Below are 16,407 nucleotides of genomic sequence, written 5' to 3' on the forward strand. Positions count from 1 at the left end.
TTCCCATGCTGTCTTCTGACCTATACCACACCAGGGCCTAATAAATCCAGCCCATAATCAGTGCCAGAATGGCTGAAGTCATGAATGCAGCTGATTTCCTTCAGCCCGCTAGTATTGGAAAGCTGCCTATGAAGAGAGCCAAATGTGCTAAAAAGGTGGGTTCACCTCTAATTCCTAGGCAGTTCACGGGTACATTGCCATGATGCTTTGCTGAGGAAGTGAGAACCAAAACTTTCACTGTCAAGAGAAAAGACCTGGTGAAAAGCACAGCAAAGTTCTCCACAGAACATGGGGCCCTTCCTTAATTTAATGTGTAATTTTGTAGCTAATTACTCCCCATGCATTTCCCAGTGGCCTGGAAATCTCTCACTGACCATCTGCACTCACAATTACCTCCTCAGTTTGTCATAATCTCTTACTAAAACATTGCTGGATTTGCAAAGGGATCATCAGTCATCTGGGTTTCCTTTTTAGTTTTTTTGCCTGTCTTTTGCCTTGTGTCAATTTGGCCAAGAAATATTTATTGAATAAGAAGCTCAGTAAGGCTCAAGCACTGTTTCAGTGTAATGAGATACTAAATTATGCCCAACCTTTGCTCCAGCCAGAGCTGTACGTGGTGCTGGGATTCACCGGTGTTGTTGCAGTGGATGAACAGACGACTGGCATGGTGGAATAGGACAGCTGTGAAGGGAGCAGGGTGATCTGAGGAAACACTTTCACCTGCCATGGGGACTCAGAGATGGGGGGAGGCACTGACAAAAGCCAGTTTTCAACTCATGGTTTTGAAACTCACAGTGAATTCTCTACGACATCATCCAAGTTAGGATTATACTTCCAGGATCTCAGGCCAGTCCTACAAGCCTTTAAAACCATTCCCCACCTCCAAACTGAAGTTTGACCCTGCTGTGCCCTGGGAAAAACAGCCCCAAGGAGGGTGTTGGTCACAACATCTGCTCTTTTGTCAAAGGCATCCCCTGACATCCCTCAGGCTCTTCAGAGAAATCATCATCCCTTCCCCATCACAGATGACGATGGCATCCCTTTTGCTGGAGCAAAAACAGATCACAGTTTTCAGTTCCACTGACATCAACCTGCTGCAGGAGAAAAATTGGGGAGAAGAAAGTAAAAAAAATTTTAAAAAGTTTGGGCTTCTGTTTAGGGAGCAAGTGGTTAAGCCTTTGCTTTTGACGAGGGCACATTTCAACCTGCTAGGCTGCTGCTCCCTGCCAAACCCTGTGGGCACTTTGCCTCTGGTTCCCTGCAGAGAGTCTGAGCCCATGGGGCTACATGGAAGCATCCTTGAAACTGGACACTTAAACTACATCTGAATGTTTTTCTGATGTGAAGCTTTTAGCTGTTTGTATGTGAGGAAAAAAAAATTAGAAGTAATAATTTCATTTAGATAGACCTTTTTATTAAGAAAATTTTAAGTGCATACACATTTATGGGAGAAATTACAATATAAAAGTGTTTATTTTCAAAATATACTATGAAAGGGGTAATTTCAAAAGCATAATATAACTCCTCCATAAAAGCTGCCTTACAGGAACACAAATACAAAACCCTTTTCACATTATTTGGGAAGATATTTCTTTTTACTTAATAAAAATACAAAGTACAGTATTTACCACATTCTGACAACACTGAGTTCTTAAGGAGTGGAAGATGGGAGGTTCGTGCAGCCCTTTCATCATGATACATGTTTTCTTCTCTGTGGTCACCAGAGTTTCATGTTTGCAGACAAGGCTTCTCTTGGTGAGTAAAGGAAAAAAATCGGATTTTAGGTGATGAGTGCTCAGAAACCCCTGGTTACCATAAATCACATCACTCAAAACAAATTGCCAGAGAAAAGAAGGACCCTCTAGATGCTAACAAATGGAAAATAGCAATAAAAACTTCTATAGGAACTGTATTTTCAATGAACTGTGTATATTTAACTTCAAATATAGCCTTCATTGCAAAATGAATAGTCATCTTTGCTCAAACACCTTAGTTGAAAACACATCCGAAAGCCACTCTTCATCCTTCCTCAGGCAGAATTCAGGTAAGATATTCATACATACAAGTATAAAGCTAGTATAAATAAAAAATTGGTACAGCAATAAATATCATTTATTCTTAAAAAAAATAATAATCAAACCCTAGGATTCAACAGCTGCACTTTGAAAATACCACACATGACGATTTCACATTTATGGAAGCTGCTTTTTCAGCACCAGGTCAGTGTTATCTCTTTTCCCTCCTCTTCACGTGTGGTCCCTACATCACTCCCATCTCCCCATGCTTCCTTTCCCTGATTTGCTCTTTGGTCAACAGTTAAAGGCAGAAAGGAAAACCAAGTGCTCTCCCCGAGCGGGTTTCTGCCAGTGCTGCTTCTCCACCTGCTAAGACCACGATGTGCACAGGAGGACTGGCGTGCAATACACAGGATAGCACAGGGAACTGGGGTAGCCGAGTGACTGATTTCTCTAGTGTGAAGGGCATGGCTGCTCTTCCTGATACTTCACGCAAATAGTGTCAGGCAAAGAGCAAAGCTTCCCACTCAAGGCTGAATTTCGGTCTAAAGCAAGAGGAAGCTTTTATCAGGTTCTGACTCAAGTCTTTGTTTACTCCTGGCCAGGTCTGTGCCACCCCTGCACTCATGCTGTGCTCAACCTTGCCCAGGCGAAGGAGGGGCATGGCGCTGGCCCCCAAGAGCAGCCCCATGCCCTGTGTGGTCACAGCTACTTGAGTAGAGAATCATCACCAGCACAGCGGTATCAGGGCCTGGGTCATAGTGTGAGTCTCAAGAAATGCCAGAGGCAGACAACCCAGACAACCATCACCTGGCTGTACATGTTCCCTAGCCTTGCAGGGAGTCCCTTCCCTTCCTGCTGCTACATTTCTCCCAGGAGCAAATGCCCTTCCTTTAGCACAGTCTACCCCTGCAATACTCACTAGTTTGCCCCCAGAATAGGAGGTTGACAGGTCTCCCCATTTCCTGCAGTACCTCCACTACCTGGCTATGCTGTCCAGAGCTGGGTCCTCAGGGTTTGGCCGGGGTGCTCCAGCACTGCCCATCTCAGTGCTTCTGTCAAAGTAGTTTGTTTGCCCAGGCTCTAACGTGGGGTTGGCATGTGCCCAGAGATCTCTCCCTGCTGGTGCTGACCCCAGATGCACTCCCTGTTAACGAGAACTGCAGCAGAGCGCTGGCAAGGCTGTACAGTCACATCTACCCACCCCATCTTTTCACTGGAAAGCTGATGTTTCCCCTAGAAACAAAATCTTAATGGCCCCTATCATCATTAGCAAGGTATTCTGGTGAATCAAAATCAGAAGATTATTTAATTCTCTGTTTACTCCAATGGGAATCAATCAGACCTCAAGCTGTCCTTTCATGGGAAGCATATGTGAAGAATGCACTTTCCTGGATGAGAAGGACAAGCTCTGTGTCTGTGTCAGAAACAAGTTTCCTTCACACTTTCCCTAAAGTCTTGGTTTTGACACTCACATTTCCACCTCTGGCAAACCACTAGCAATTGCAGGTGCACGTGTGGGGACAGGAGATGGACTCTAGGACATAAAGTACAGTCCAAGGAAGATAGAAGGAACTCTAGTTTTCTCATAAAAGTTCTGTCTTTACCCTTACAACAGAGGATCAGATCCTACTCACAAGAAATCAATTCTTATCAAGTACAGTGGTACCAGACCTTTCAGAACAGAGACACAATATACTTAAAGCACCAGGTTAGTAATGATAACAATAGAAGGAATGTCAAAATCACACACACATACATTTTAGGCACAGCAGTTGGTTTCTGCTTTAAAGCAAATGAGGTGATGTGGTCCCAGCTGAAGCACTCTCTGTAATAGCACAGTTTTGCAGAGAGGAAAGTACTTACAAGATTTTTACCTGAATCCATATGGAAATAAGGTAGTCTCTGGCTAGCCAAAGCACCTCTTTGGCACTAAAGATGCCTGTCACAAAAAGGAGTGCTTAGTGAAACACTCCTCTCAGTATTCCCGACACAGGCTGCAGGGAAGAGGGCAGATTCCTTTCGAAACAACCCGCTTAAAAAAAAATACAACCTTACAACATTTTTCTTGTTTACAATAGACACAGAGCAACATACAAACACAAGCATGGAGCTGCACAAATGTGCTTCCCACCAGATCCCAGTGCACAGCATAACATGATTATCACGGTACTGAAGGTGTCTTTCCATACAGTATCTAGCAAAGATAGCGTGTGTATATGTGGGAATCAGGAGGAAGAAATTTCTGGCTGAGAGAGGGTATTGGTGCAAGAAGTGATACCTGTCCCTGGCTGTACTTTGCAAAGGAAATTACAGAGGCTATCTTATTCACCAGCAAACAGGGCCATGACCGCTGGTGAACAGTGAGTGTTGACCTTCATTTCCATACCCGAGAAAAACCACTCCTTCCACAAGCTAGGCAGACCCTCTCTTGCCCCAGGTATCTCTTTTCTCCAAAGATATGGCCAGACATCCTCCTCTCTGTATCTCCAGAGCAATGAAGATGTTACTGCCCTCAGGTACGTGTGACTGTTCAGCAGCCAAGGCTACAGCATCATTGGTGAAGGGTCACATGAATGCATCTCCGCCTACTTCGGTGCAAAGCTAGCCAGGCGAGCTGAAGCCACCTCCTGTAGATGGGTAGGAAGAGACACCTGGTGCGTGGCAGCGTATCTGATTCCTCCAGGAACTTGCAACATGATCGTGTGGTTAGACCTTTAATAACTCATTCCTTTTTGTGCTAAAAATTGTCATCAGAAACACAGGAACACAGGAAATGCCAGGTGACATCAGTTCAGTGTTGTGGCTCCTAACACACACAACTACTACAGACCAAGTACTAGCACCTTGCAGTACCAGATGTGCATTGACCCAGCTGCTCATAGCTGTCACCAAGGTAGGTCTCTGATCTTCAGAGAAGGGCTTAAACCCTATAGCCCTGAGTTTAATTCCTCACCCAAAATACCTATAAATGCCACCCATGGTAATTCTGCTCACTTTCATCAATGTCTGATGCTTTTTAGCCTTCCTATGTTCTTGGCTTCGATGACTTCTGGAGGCAAGGAGTTCCTCCACTACTTACACAACATCATTGCACTGTACAGTTCATGTCCTTCTAGGTTTAAAACTCCAGGAGACTTGCATGAACCAAAAGAAAGTTAAATAAAGCAGGACCTCTACATAGCAAAGGAAATAAAATATTATATAATAACATAGGATTAGTTTAAATTCATATCTACCCTCGGTGCTAGGTAATAAACCAACCTGTATAAAACCATATTTTTCTCAAATAGTTACATCTTACTATATAAAATAGCACTGTGAAAGCAAGCTAATTTGTGCAAAGAAAAAAAAAACCAGAACACCCACCAAAAAAAAAACCACCACCAAACAAAAAAAAACCCTTTGGAAATGCATGAAGTGTTGCTTTTGTGCTGCATGATAACAGTGAATTGTATTCATTCCCTAATACTGGTTATCTGCTCTCTGGGTCCTACAGTAAGAAATCCTGTAGACGGCTTACAATGCGTGCCTCTTACATCTTGAACCTCCTGTTGACGAAGAACAGAGTGAAACACTAGTAAGGTTTATTTCAGTTGCAAAAGCTTTGATATCAGGCCTAGTCAAACAGCAAATTTGTGCCTGGACTAACCCAAAGGCATTTATTTTGCAGCCCCTCCAACCAGTATTTGCCAAACATTTTGGGGGAAGTTCTCCACAAGGAGCTACTGGGACCCAGCAGGGCAAACCCAGCCACAGGAGTTATTTTGGGCAGGTTGTGCTTGTCACAGTTAGTAAGGTGTTCAGGACTAACATACAAGGAAGGTTGGCTAGGAAGCTTATTCTGGACTTGAAAGCCAGAGCAGAGAATTGTTGGTGGGCAAAGAGACTTGGCAAAAAAAAAAACCAGCGGTGAAAGGAGGGATTAATCATTTGAGAGCAGCCCCAGTAGTGGAGCAAGTGGTACTGGGAATGCCTCCTCTACCTGCCCCTACCCCACAGCTCTGCCGGAGATCATGGACTGCAGCTCCACAGGGTGCCAGTTCTCTGTGAGGATGCAGGAACACAGAGGACAGGCCCTGCTCTTGTTGGTGTCAAGCTCACACCATGGGGTGGCTGGATAGCAGAGGCCCCCAAGTGTGCTGCCGAGCCAGAAGCCATCCCCATGGTCTCCCTGCTCTGGGACCTCACCTGCTGTGAGCAGCTGGGTAGCCTGTCACAGCTTGTGGTGACCAGCTGCCCAGAGAAGGTGGGGTGACAGGGAGGGCGAGCAGCCACATGCTGCATGGTCAATGTGTGAGGCGTTCAGTGCAGAGGTAGGGAGCTCAGGGTAGGAGGCAGACAAATCGCATCTCTCATGCTCAGCGAGAGCATGGTACCCAGGGGGAGTGGTGGGTTAGGCATCGTGGCAAAGTGCAAGTGTATCGTGTGCAGGGTTCACTCAAAACAAGGAGCCAGTCTGTGCTGGTGGCCTCCAGGTTTTGCCTGAAGCGACCACTACTCCTGCTCCAGGCTGACCAGCCTTTTGCAATCTAGATGAGGTCACTAAGGCTGAGTTACAAGTATTGGAGGGCAAACGCTAGGTATTCAAAAACCCTGGTGTCCCAGCATGTCTTGTCTACAGGATCAGAACAAACATCCATTTCAATGCCCGCTGGACAGCTAAGACTGTGTGACCACAGCCAGAGGCAGTTGTGGCTACTCTCAGTGAAGTTAGCCTTGGAAAACTCATTCAGGCATAAAGAAGATGACTAAGCCATGAGCAAAATTTTCCACTTTGAAGATATCTTTTCCAATATCCCACACTAGTGGCCCTACTTCTTTTGGTGCAGTAAGGCAGGAGACATCACCTTGGTGGGAAAAAAACAACTGGGACATCCAGAGCATTGGCAGCATATGTAACACTGTTCTCTGGGACTTGCCTAGCATCTCCCGTAGGAGAGGTGTCAACCAGTCACCAATGCACCAAGTCATATTGTCACCACCTAGTGCTGCATTTGTCATTAAAAAAACACCAGTGACAAATTCACACCTGTTATTTATAGTTTAACTCTGTCAGTTTGGTATTGGAGGAATATGGGCAGCTAAAAGAAATAGTGCTTCCAAACCTTTACTCTATTTTTGACTTCGGCTTTGCTTCAGGGTTATTTTGGCCTCTTTGGGTCTCTATTTTCCCATCTGTAAAATAGAAAAATTTTCCCACCTCTGTTGTGGCTGAACTTTCCCCCTGTTTTAAGAGTTTTATCTGTATAATACTCCTTTCCAGGGAGGGTACAGATGTTATCCTCAACAAATATGGGGGGAAATGGAGGTCTGGATAGGCTAATATATTTGCCCAAGGTCACATAGGATGGTCAGCGGAAGAGCAGGGACTTGAACCTGAGGTATCCCAGCTCAGAAACTAATGCCTCCTACCATTCTTTCTCCCTGGAGACTTTACTGGTGTTGCACGGGAAGGGCAGAGTGGGCCCCGTTTCTTCTGTTGCTTTTTTTTATGAGTGCGATGACGTGGTCTAAATTAAAAGAAAAATACAAAAAGACTGCCATAAATTATCCATATACAAAGGCCTTATTCACATTTATTCTATGGTCCCTTCAAATCTTGCTGGCAGGGTGCAAATGACGATAACATCCCCTTTCATATACCCTCTGCCTCAGAGGAACACTAGGCAAATGAAAGTGCCTTGGTGACAGGATATTTGCAAATTCTGAGGTCAGAACATCTCTTTTCCCCAAAACACCAAAGCCTCCCCAAATGCCTGCCAGAAATTGTCAGTCAGGAGCCTCACCATCCACATGGTACTCCCTGAGGTACAATGAAAGCAGATGGGGGCTGGATTTCTGGCTTCCCACCCAGCATTCCCACTGACATCAATAAGAACCGGTGACTACGCTATGGCATTTGGTGCCTTAAAACAAGGCTGTAAAGATAGTCTCCTACATTGTCCCCCACCGCGTGGGGCATTCACCCAGCACACGCTTGGTGGAGTACTGGCAGGTAGTTGGTTTCACATCTTGTAATTCAGCCCTTATTTACAAATGAGGTCAGAAATTAGGAAGAGCTGCCACATCAGGGTTTACAAACCCTATGTAGGAAGGCAGCAGCAGGGCTTGGCTGCCATCACAGCCAGCCCCTAGAAGTTGGGAGTTTCCTTTGCTTTCTCGCAGTGAAAGGGAAAGTTTTTTCCTATTTGACTTTGTTATCTTCTCCAGATCCACCAGCTCTCTCGTCTGTGCCAGCAGTAGCTGCTGAGCTTAAGGGACTCCAGCAACATGGACTAAGGAAAGTTCTGAAGTGGGACTATATTAACGTGACAGCGGACAAGATGGTCTCCATTTATTTTGGGCTTTGTTAACTCTGCAAGGGCCTGATTTTACATATCCTTCTGTGAAGGGGTAAGGGAAAGGCAGTCAATGTACTGTAAATGATGACCGGGATTGCCTGGAAGTGATAAAGGATTTGCTAGCTATTGCAAGAAAGGACTGATTTGCCCCTTGTCTATAAAATGGATGAATGTTGAATGATGTCGGCCACAGCAGCTGCGCAATGATTTTTAAAGCCAGTTAAGGAACTTGGATTCCTGACAGCCTGAATGTATTTTACTGATGTCTTATAAGTGTGTATATTACATGGAGATGTGATGAATATAATGCAATAATAAAGGCTAAGCAGAATTAGTGAGCATAATAATTCCCTACTAAAAACCATCTATGGTTTCACAATCAACTGTATTGGACTACTATATTCTACAAATTTTTCCTTACCCTTAGCTGCAGATTGTAATGCAGAAGATTGAAGCACTGCTATAGATTAAGATGTCTTGACAGTTTGAATTTTACTTAAGCAATTACAAGAGCCCTTTCTACAAAATGTATTGATTTTATTCCAGAAAAATAAATTCCCATGTACAATTGGGTTTTCATAACATGAAACAATTAGCCATTTTATTGCTAGTGCATATAGGGTAATGTCACATTTCATACAATTTCAGTACAAGTGAAAAAATATAATATATGGCTGATTGAAACTGATAGCTACATTAACATTTATAGATCTATATAGATTTATTTTACAAGCTGTTAGTAGTTTAGAGGGATATCGGTGTTTTAAACTACCAACATTCATATGGCTCCAATTCAAATATATGAATTGTTTGATGCACTATAAATATATTCCAAAGTACATTTCATTGAAGAAGTCAAAGCTGTGCACTAAAATATATCAAAAACATGCCTTGTGAAAATGCTACAGACAGAGCCCTGACTGTCTGTGGAGCATGAAAATGCCACTGGTGCTAGCATTACTAGTTGGAAAATGAAAACAATGCCATGATTACAGGATTAGGTGATGGAGATATATGCTTTCTGTCATCTTATTTCATAGAGCTGGGACCAAATTCTCTTCTGTTACTCAATGTAAACCAGGATGAAATCCACCAAATTAGCAGAATTGCTTCTGGATTAGCATTAGGTAAACAAAACCCAGGATCTGGCTGGAGATCAGGCACAAGCTCACTGGTTTCAGTAGAGCTAGCCCTAGATCTTCGTAAGTGGAAGTGAGAGCAGAATGTGTTCCAGCTGAGTTGTTCCCCTAAGTCAGGCAGGTAGGATCTGAGCACATAATCACATTTGCCCAACCCTGCATATTTCTTAAGTGTCTCCTAAATTTTAGGTTTTATGAACAGCACCAAGGGGATGACAGCAAACAGAAACTTAGGTAGGGGCTTGAGGATTTTCCCAAGCTGGAAAACAAAGTAGCTTGAGCCCCTAGGATAGTCAGCATGTGCCACATCCTGGTCTTAGGTTTAGTTGTGCCTAAATCCAAAACCATCCTGGTAGCATTAACCTGGATTACCTCTGCAGAGAATTTGCCCAAAGGACAAGAGGGCTGAGTGCTGGCAGCAAAGAAGGCACTGAGCATTGGATGAGATGGGAAGAGCTCTCAGGACTGGAATCACAGTCATTTTGTTAGCTGGCTGACTTCCCTCCTCCTCCTCACTCTTGGTCCCAGTGTGGTCCCAAAAGATCCACAGGGAGGAATACCTTTTACTTCTGGTAGCATTTTCCCCCTTGCTCATTGTAAAAACACAGAGGGACAAAGACTTTTTTTTAAAAATTCTACCCCTTCTTTGGCAGATGCGTTTACAAAGCAAACAGTGGAGGGCATTCATCTACCTGTACTGCCTCACATCTGCCCTGGGGCTATACCCTTCCCCACATTTCTCCAAGAATGCTTTGCTTTTGCAAATGACTGGATTCCAGCCCTGCTTTTACCCTACAGATGCAGGGTAGGCAAGGTTCAGCATGGTTACAGCGCCATTACTGAGGGGTGGGAATGCGGTGGCAAGGGTGGGAGCGATACTGAGTGCACAGGTAGGCTTGCCGGCCAAAATGCTGCTGCTGGATCAAGCCTGCTGGATCAACCACAGCCCAGGGCTCTGGGCAAGCAAGGAAATGCTTTGTACCATCACTTGTCTCATCTTCCACCCCAGGAAGGGTGGAGCCCTCACCTGCAATGCAGCACAGAAATGTTCTCTGTGCTGCTCTTGCTCAGTATAAAATTGAACTGACAGCAGTGTCCACCTCAGAGCAGCCATGATCACCCACTTTCAAGGGGAATAAAACCAGATTTAAACAGTCTGAATTTGCAAAGTATGGCTGATTTTCCTCTGGGCTTGTGGGAGAGCCTTATTCATGGCAGCTCATCTCACCTTGGCTGATATTAATAGCACTCCACACTGGCCAGCAGAGAAACAATTTTTAGCACCAAGACCCCTTAGGCCTCAGCTGCCTGTGCAAACAGACCCCCAGTGTAACATGGAGAAGGGGCTCCAAAGAAACTGGAACAATATAGATTCTGAAGTAATTGTAGCTTGGCTTGGGGAAGAGGGAGCATAAAAGAAGCATTTTCCTTGGGAGAACGGCTTTTTTTAAAAGAAGATGAGTTGAGGACCCCAGAACAGATTCATTAGGATAGATTTTGCCTCAAACTCTGGCAAAACTCTTAGTTTAACATTTAGGATATACTAGAAGCTGTTATTTTAATACAGACTAGGTCAACTCCAAACCCATTTTCAAAACAATATCTGATTCCATGAGTACCTTGTCCACATGGTAAAAGCCAGCCCTTAATGTTCTACCCTTTAATAACTCAGGATGTTAGTTGTTAAGTCCATTTGTCTCTTGCCTTACTTGTTTAAAGCTTTCTCCAGATACTCCTGGATCCACTTTAACTTGGGATCAATGCACACTTGCTTGCTGTTGCTCTTGAGCCTTGCACTGCCAAAGGAGAAAAGTCAGAATGAGTCTAGTGTGCAATGCTCCTCAGCCCATACTCACCACCCACCCTGGATGCATTATTTTCCTTGGGTGTCAGTGCTGCTCTCAGTTAACTCATGAAGAGGATGGGTTATCTCTGCCATCCTCAAGGCACCTTTTATAAATATGACTGGTTTCGAAGCACTGGTACCATCTGTTTCCTCTGATGCTGATTCTTGTGGTCTGTACTGGGATGCACGTGGGGGCAGGGAAGATAAAGAATTTAAATCTAAGTTTTCTAATTCATACCTGGGCTGTTGTGAGTTCAGTGCTGGTAACAGCTAAATTTCATTTGGAAATACTGACATGGCAAATATAGGTCATTTTTGCAAGGAATTAAGTAAGAACAGCTTTCAGATTCAACCCAAAATAGAAGTTTCACCTGTTTTGAGGAAAGACACCAAACCATACCTCTTGGATGTTCTGAAAAGGTCTGGTCACTTGTTAGCTTTTTGTTTTATACAAGACTGAACTAACAGGTTGCAGGCAGGAAGACAACTGGAAGTACGATAGTGCCAGAGGCAAGTTTTCCCTCATGTATTCACTCAGCACTGGAAACAAAAGCAGAAACCTCCTGAGGGGTTTCTCCTGGATGTCCAAGCTGCACTTTCCACACCAGATGGTTTAGCTAATTTGAATTGCCTGTGAATTTGGCATTTGGGCTATCTACATCTTTCATACAGAAGCAGTACACATAGCTTTCCACCCACATCAGCAGGTCTCACCCTCCAGGGACCTCAGGGCCTCTTGAGAGTGCTGTGACCTCCCGCGTTCCCCTGAGTACCCTGCCTCTGCCCACCTGCTCAGAAATTTCCCTTTAAACAGCCTGCCTGCCATGCAAAATTGCCAAGAACAGCAATTTCATGGAAATGCCCACAGGAAGAAGTTCAGTACTTGTTTAAGCATTTAGCTGGATGGAAGCCAAAATGTTCCCCCCTTTATAAAATGAAATCTGCAGAATATAAAGCTATGGTGTAAGAAATAACAAGTTAAAAATGCTCCTTGGTCTGAAGTTATGCAACAACACAGTTGTAACATAAACACAGTGAAGATCCAGTCTTGCAAGCCCTGCGCCAATAAAGAGATGAATGGAACTAATTCATATTTCCCTTACAGCAGTGCCAAGCTGGAGTATTTCCAGTGAAGTGATACCAGCAGAGAGTAAGAATGGATTTGCTGATGTTAGCAATGCCTGGGAACCCTTGAGCTGGCCTTGCAGGGTACAGAATGAAAAGCACACGTAACCAGCCTCCAGCCACATGCGATGCAATTCATCTCGCCTAATATTAAGACTTTGATTTTTTTAGACATTTATTTCTGAGCCTGTCAGGCCCAACTCCTTGTACAGTCACAGCACAGACATAGGCAATTGTATGCTAAAAATGCCTATTTCCCTATACTGAAAAGCAGGGAATTTAGGGTGGGCTTTGTAGAAGTGGACATTGACAGAGGAGATTTCTGGATTTGGTGAGATGACTTCCAATAGAACCAAAGACAAAAGCTTGCTCTTAGGCTTTTTGTTCAGGTACAACTCCCCTTAACAATAAAGGGGAATGTACTTGTGCAAAAAAATACAAAATCTTTCACTGAAACTATATGATTTCACTGAGATTCTCTATTCCTGAAAATGGTAGCTTTTAAGTTACTTACACCTTCACTGTATAATGCATATCCACTAAATTCAGAGTGTGCTTAAAATCATCAAGATGAGAAATTTATGTTAGTTTTGATTCCATTTCAGCTTCTGTTTCAATAAAGACCTAGTTCAAACTCATTATATTTCAGGGGTATTTGCAGGTAAGTTTTTAAGTACCTTACTTTTTGAAGTAACAAAGAGATGGTGAACTATAAGATTATGTGTACTGTGTGCCACTAAATCACAGTGCAAACACATTTGAGGCAGGAATGGACAAGAACATGAGTTGTTTGTGTTTCTGCATTTCATGCTCTTATCTACCTCTAATGACTATGTTTCCACGTTAATTAAGAGATTAATGTATACTTTATCCTGTCTTAAATGCCTGTCATTTTCTTGAAACTACTCCAGAAAATTCCAAGTCCTCTACAAAGCCTTAGCACTGGGACTCTTATGGCATCCATTGACAGTCCTAGAGCACAAATCCATACACTATTGCATTTTGGATGCTTGCCTCCAAAATAGTTTATAGGTAGAGATCAGAGTTAGACACAGCTGGGTTTGCCATTTTTGTGAAAGGAACTAATTTCTCAGCTAAGGCTTATATTTTTCTCACTGTCCTCCACCAAATCCTAAGGCAGAAGCACACATGACAAAATGTGTCTTATCTACCCAGAGCGGTCTAAAAAAGAAAAAAATCATATTCATAAAAACTAGTTAAGGAATGGATACATGCTCTTCAATATATTTGTACAATCCTGAGAAATCTCATGAAACCACATCAGTTTTCTGAGTGCAGAAATGTTTTGGATGACAAAGAACAGATTTCTACAGCATTTGAGTTGCAACTGGAGGAGCTCAACATGGATTGAAGACAGAACTAGGGATGGGAAGAAACTCAGTTTAGTCACTGAGACCCTCTTACAGAAGTCAACAGAAGTTGACAGTAGTAAGTCTCCCTTGCAATGAAAAGATGAATGCTATTTTTTCATTTTTGAGGATTTTGAATTTTGGGAGAGGAGGGAGGGGGTCACCCATGAACAAATGAACCAAAAAGACCTGCCCAAAAACACACACAGAAATTTACAATCCCCTTTTTCCTGAAAAACAGTGTTTCTTTTTCAGCAAAAGTGAAGAGGTTATCTTCCATTGGGAACCCATTATTTCTGTCCTGCGGTGATCTGCGATTTACCTAAGTCAGTCACTGCCTGGTAAGCGCATCCCTAGATCAGGTCGGCACATGTTTAGGGTCTGTGCCTTCTGTGGAGGCTATACAAAATCCAGGAATTCCTTTTGCTTTCTTAGCTCCTCTCTATGGAGAAGTGGAGCATTAGAAGACTCAGACCACTGTAAAGTCTTTTCCCCAAGGTGTGAAGCTCCACATCCAAGGCAACGGACAGCCTGTCTGACATTCCCGCTCACATATTCATGGGAGAACAGGACATGGGATCACATAGTCACAGGGAGATCACAGAGGAAGAACGCAGCTGAGAAACATCTAGCTGGGCTCCTCTGTGTGGGGTAAAGCAGGGTCCAGCTGTATCTGACACATGAGGTGAAAAGACGAATTGGAAATCATGGCATGAGACAGACCAAAATGCAGCCATCAAAGCAGGAACCAGCTGCGTGACTCTTCTTTTTGATACCTGAGATTTGCACCCAGTTGAAAAGAGTAAGAGACTTACACAATCTGAAGTGAGCAGTTGGGTGTGGAGAGGATTTTGAGGTGCTTAATGTTGCCTCTTGCCACGTTGCTCTCGTAGAATCGACAGGGGCATCGGTAAGTCAGGCTGACAGGTTTCTCTGTGGGACACAGGGAGAGAAAGGACACGTTACTCCCTCTTTACTTCCTCTTGGCCCCTGTCAGCAGCACAGATAACACAGACCAAGGCTGACAGAAATTCCCTCCAAATATGCAGGTGAAAAAAATGCAATAGAAAAGCTGTAGCTTTGGGAGAGCATTTGCCCACAGCTCACAGCACAATCCTTTTACCCCAGTACCCAGCCTTTCAATAAGGGTGCGTGGGATTTTGGAAGACAAAAGAAGAGTGAGAGAAAATGGAGATAAGTAAAGAGAAGAGATTAGAATAAGGAGCCCCTCCATTGTGCAGGGATGCTCCTGGTAATTAGACAAGATAAAGGCCAAAAGAGGGGGCACTTGTCCTCAGTGTTGTTCTTGTAAAATAATTTTGACCCGAGGCCAAATTAGAAGGTAGCCAGAAGAAAGCGATGAATTCCAAAGAGTTCAGATCAAAACGACTCGGCTCAGGTGCAGGCTTTTCACAGGGGACTTACTGGCTACAGAAAAGCCCTGAGTCTTTGAGGCTTTCCCAGGGCCCAGCAGCTGACCTTTCCCCACTACAGCCAACCTTTACTCCCAGCCGAGACATTCGCACAAGGAGATGTGAGATCAGAGTGGTTTTGCAGGAGAGATTTGGAGTCTTTTGAACTCCCAGCCTGTGGCAAAGTAACGGCAATGGAGGAGACAGTTACCAGGCAGTGCCCACTCCTTATACTCGTCAGGGACCACCAGGCTGGATGAGAGTTTCGTCACTGCCATCACTCGGGACAGAACTAAATTTAGCCCCCTAGGCTAAAAATCAGCCATGTATATGCATGCAGAACTGAGAAAAGCAGCCTGGCACTCGTCACAGCCTCTAAGGCAGTCCTGCTACCTGATTTCTCCATGGGAGAACTTAATTACTGGCAGCCGAGTGCACATAAATAAGGTCCTCACTCTGTGTGTAAGCTTCAAAGCTCCATGCACACTAAAATACAAATACAGAAGCCTTGCCTGGAAGTCTAGAAGGAGCTGCCTAAGATTTTAAACAATTTCCCAGTGGAGCAGTTTTCAGCCTCTGGGAGGAATTAAATTAATACACCTAACCCATAAGGTCTGGCTCACGCTGTAGATGGTCAGATCTGTATCTGGTAGGGCTTTAGATCCCACACAGCAATCTGCTGCCCTGTTTATTTAGCCACTCACAGCACTCACAGCATCCAAACCCACTTCCCTTAAAGGCAGATGAAGAGCTAAAGACCAGGGGAATTGGCTTGGAATCCCTAAACGGCCGTCTAGGAAGGTGAGAAAAGAGACAGCTTTTCAAAGTGCAGCTGATCTGCATATATTGCACATTACCAATGCCTATCTCTAGCACATAAAACCACAGGCAACGCGGTGAAATCACCCTGTCCTCAGGAGGGAAAATCCTTTTTTCCAAGTGCCTCCACCAAGAGATGAGACAGAATCAGATCGCACAGGCAGAGGGGCAAACAGAGGGCATCAGTGGGAGTAGAGTTCCTTCAGATTCACACCAGGATCTGGACTATAAGTTAACAAAACCGGAGGACTTTTTCTATCAGTTTTATGGCAGTCCAAACAGTGTTATCACCTATGATTTAATAAATGGGAGGAGAAGCTCCCATCTGTGGGGCGGG

General features: G+C 44.0%; 1 protein-coding gene across 1 annotated transcript; it reads right to left on the bottom strand.

Moving 5' to 3' along the window:
- Nucleotides 1-4,904: 4,904 nt before the first annotated feature.
- On the bottom strand, nt 4,905-15,529 carry CXCL12 (chemokine (C-X-C motif) ligand 12). Its single transcript, XM_009705246.1, has 5 exons — nt 15,463-15,529; nt 14,655-14,772; nt 11,208-11,294; nt 7,431-7,528; nt 4,905-5,566 (listed from the first exon to the last, which is right to left on the bottom strand). Exons 1-5 carry the CDS (start codon nt 15,527-15,529, stop codon nt 5,535-5,537), a joined length of 402 nt encoding a protein of 133 aa, XP_009703548.1. The 3' UTR covers nt 4,905-5,534.
- Between the last annotated feature and the right edge of the window lie 878 nt (nt 15,530-16,407).

Source organism: Cariama cristata, unplaced genomic scaffold (assembly GCF_000690535.1).
Source record: "Cariama cristata isolate BGI_N322 unplaced genomic scaffold, ASM69053v1 scaffold18508, whole genome shotgun sequence".
NCBI lineage: Eukaryota > Metazoa > Chordata > Aves > Cariamiformes > Cariamidae > Cariama > Cariama cristata.

Excerpts from the sequence above, each read along its gene's own strand:
- CXCL12 (XM_009705246.1), bottom strand. The coding sequence starts at position 15,529 with ATGGCAGTGACGAAACTCTCATCCAGCCTGGTGGTCCCTGACGAGTAT. Across the intron at positions 14,773-15,462 it reads TAAGGAGTGGGCACTGCCTG|AGAAACCTGTCAGCCTGACT; the intron begins GTAACTGTCTCC and ends TGTGTCCCACAG. Across the intron at positions 5,567-7,430 it reads GTCTCCAGGGAGAAAGAATG|GAGGTTCAAGATGTAAGAGG; the intron begins GTAGGAGGCATT and ends CTTCGTCAACAG.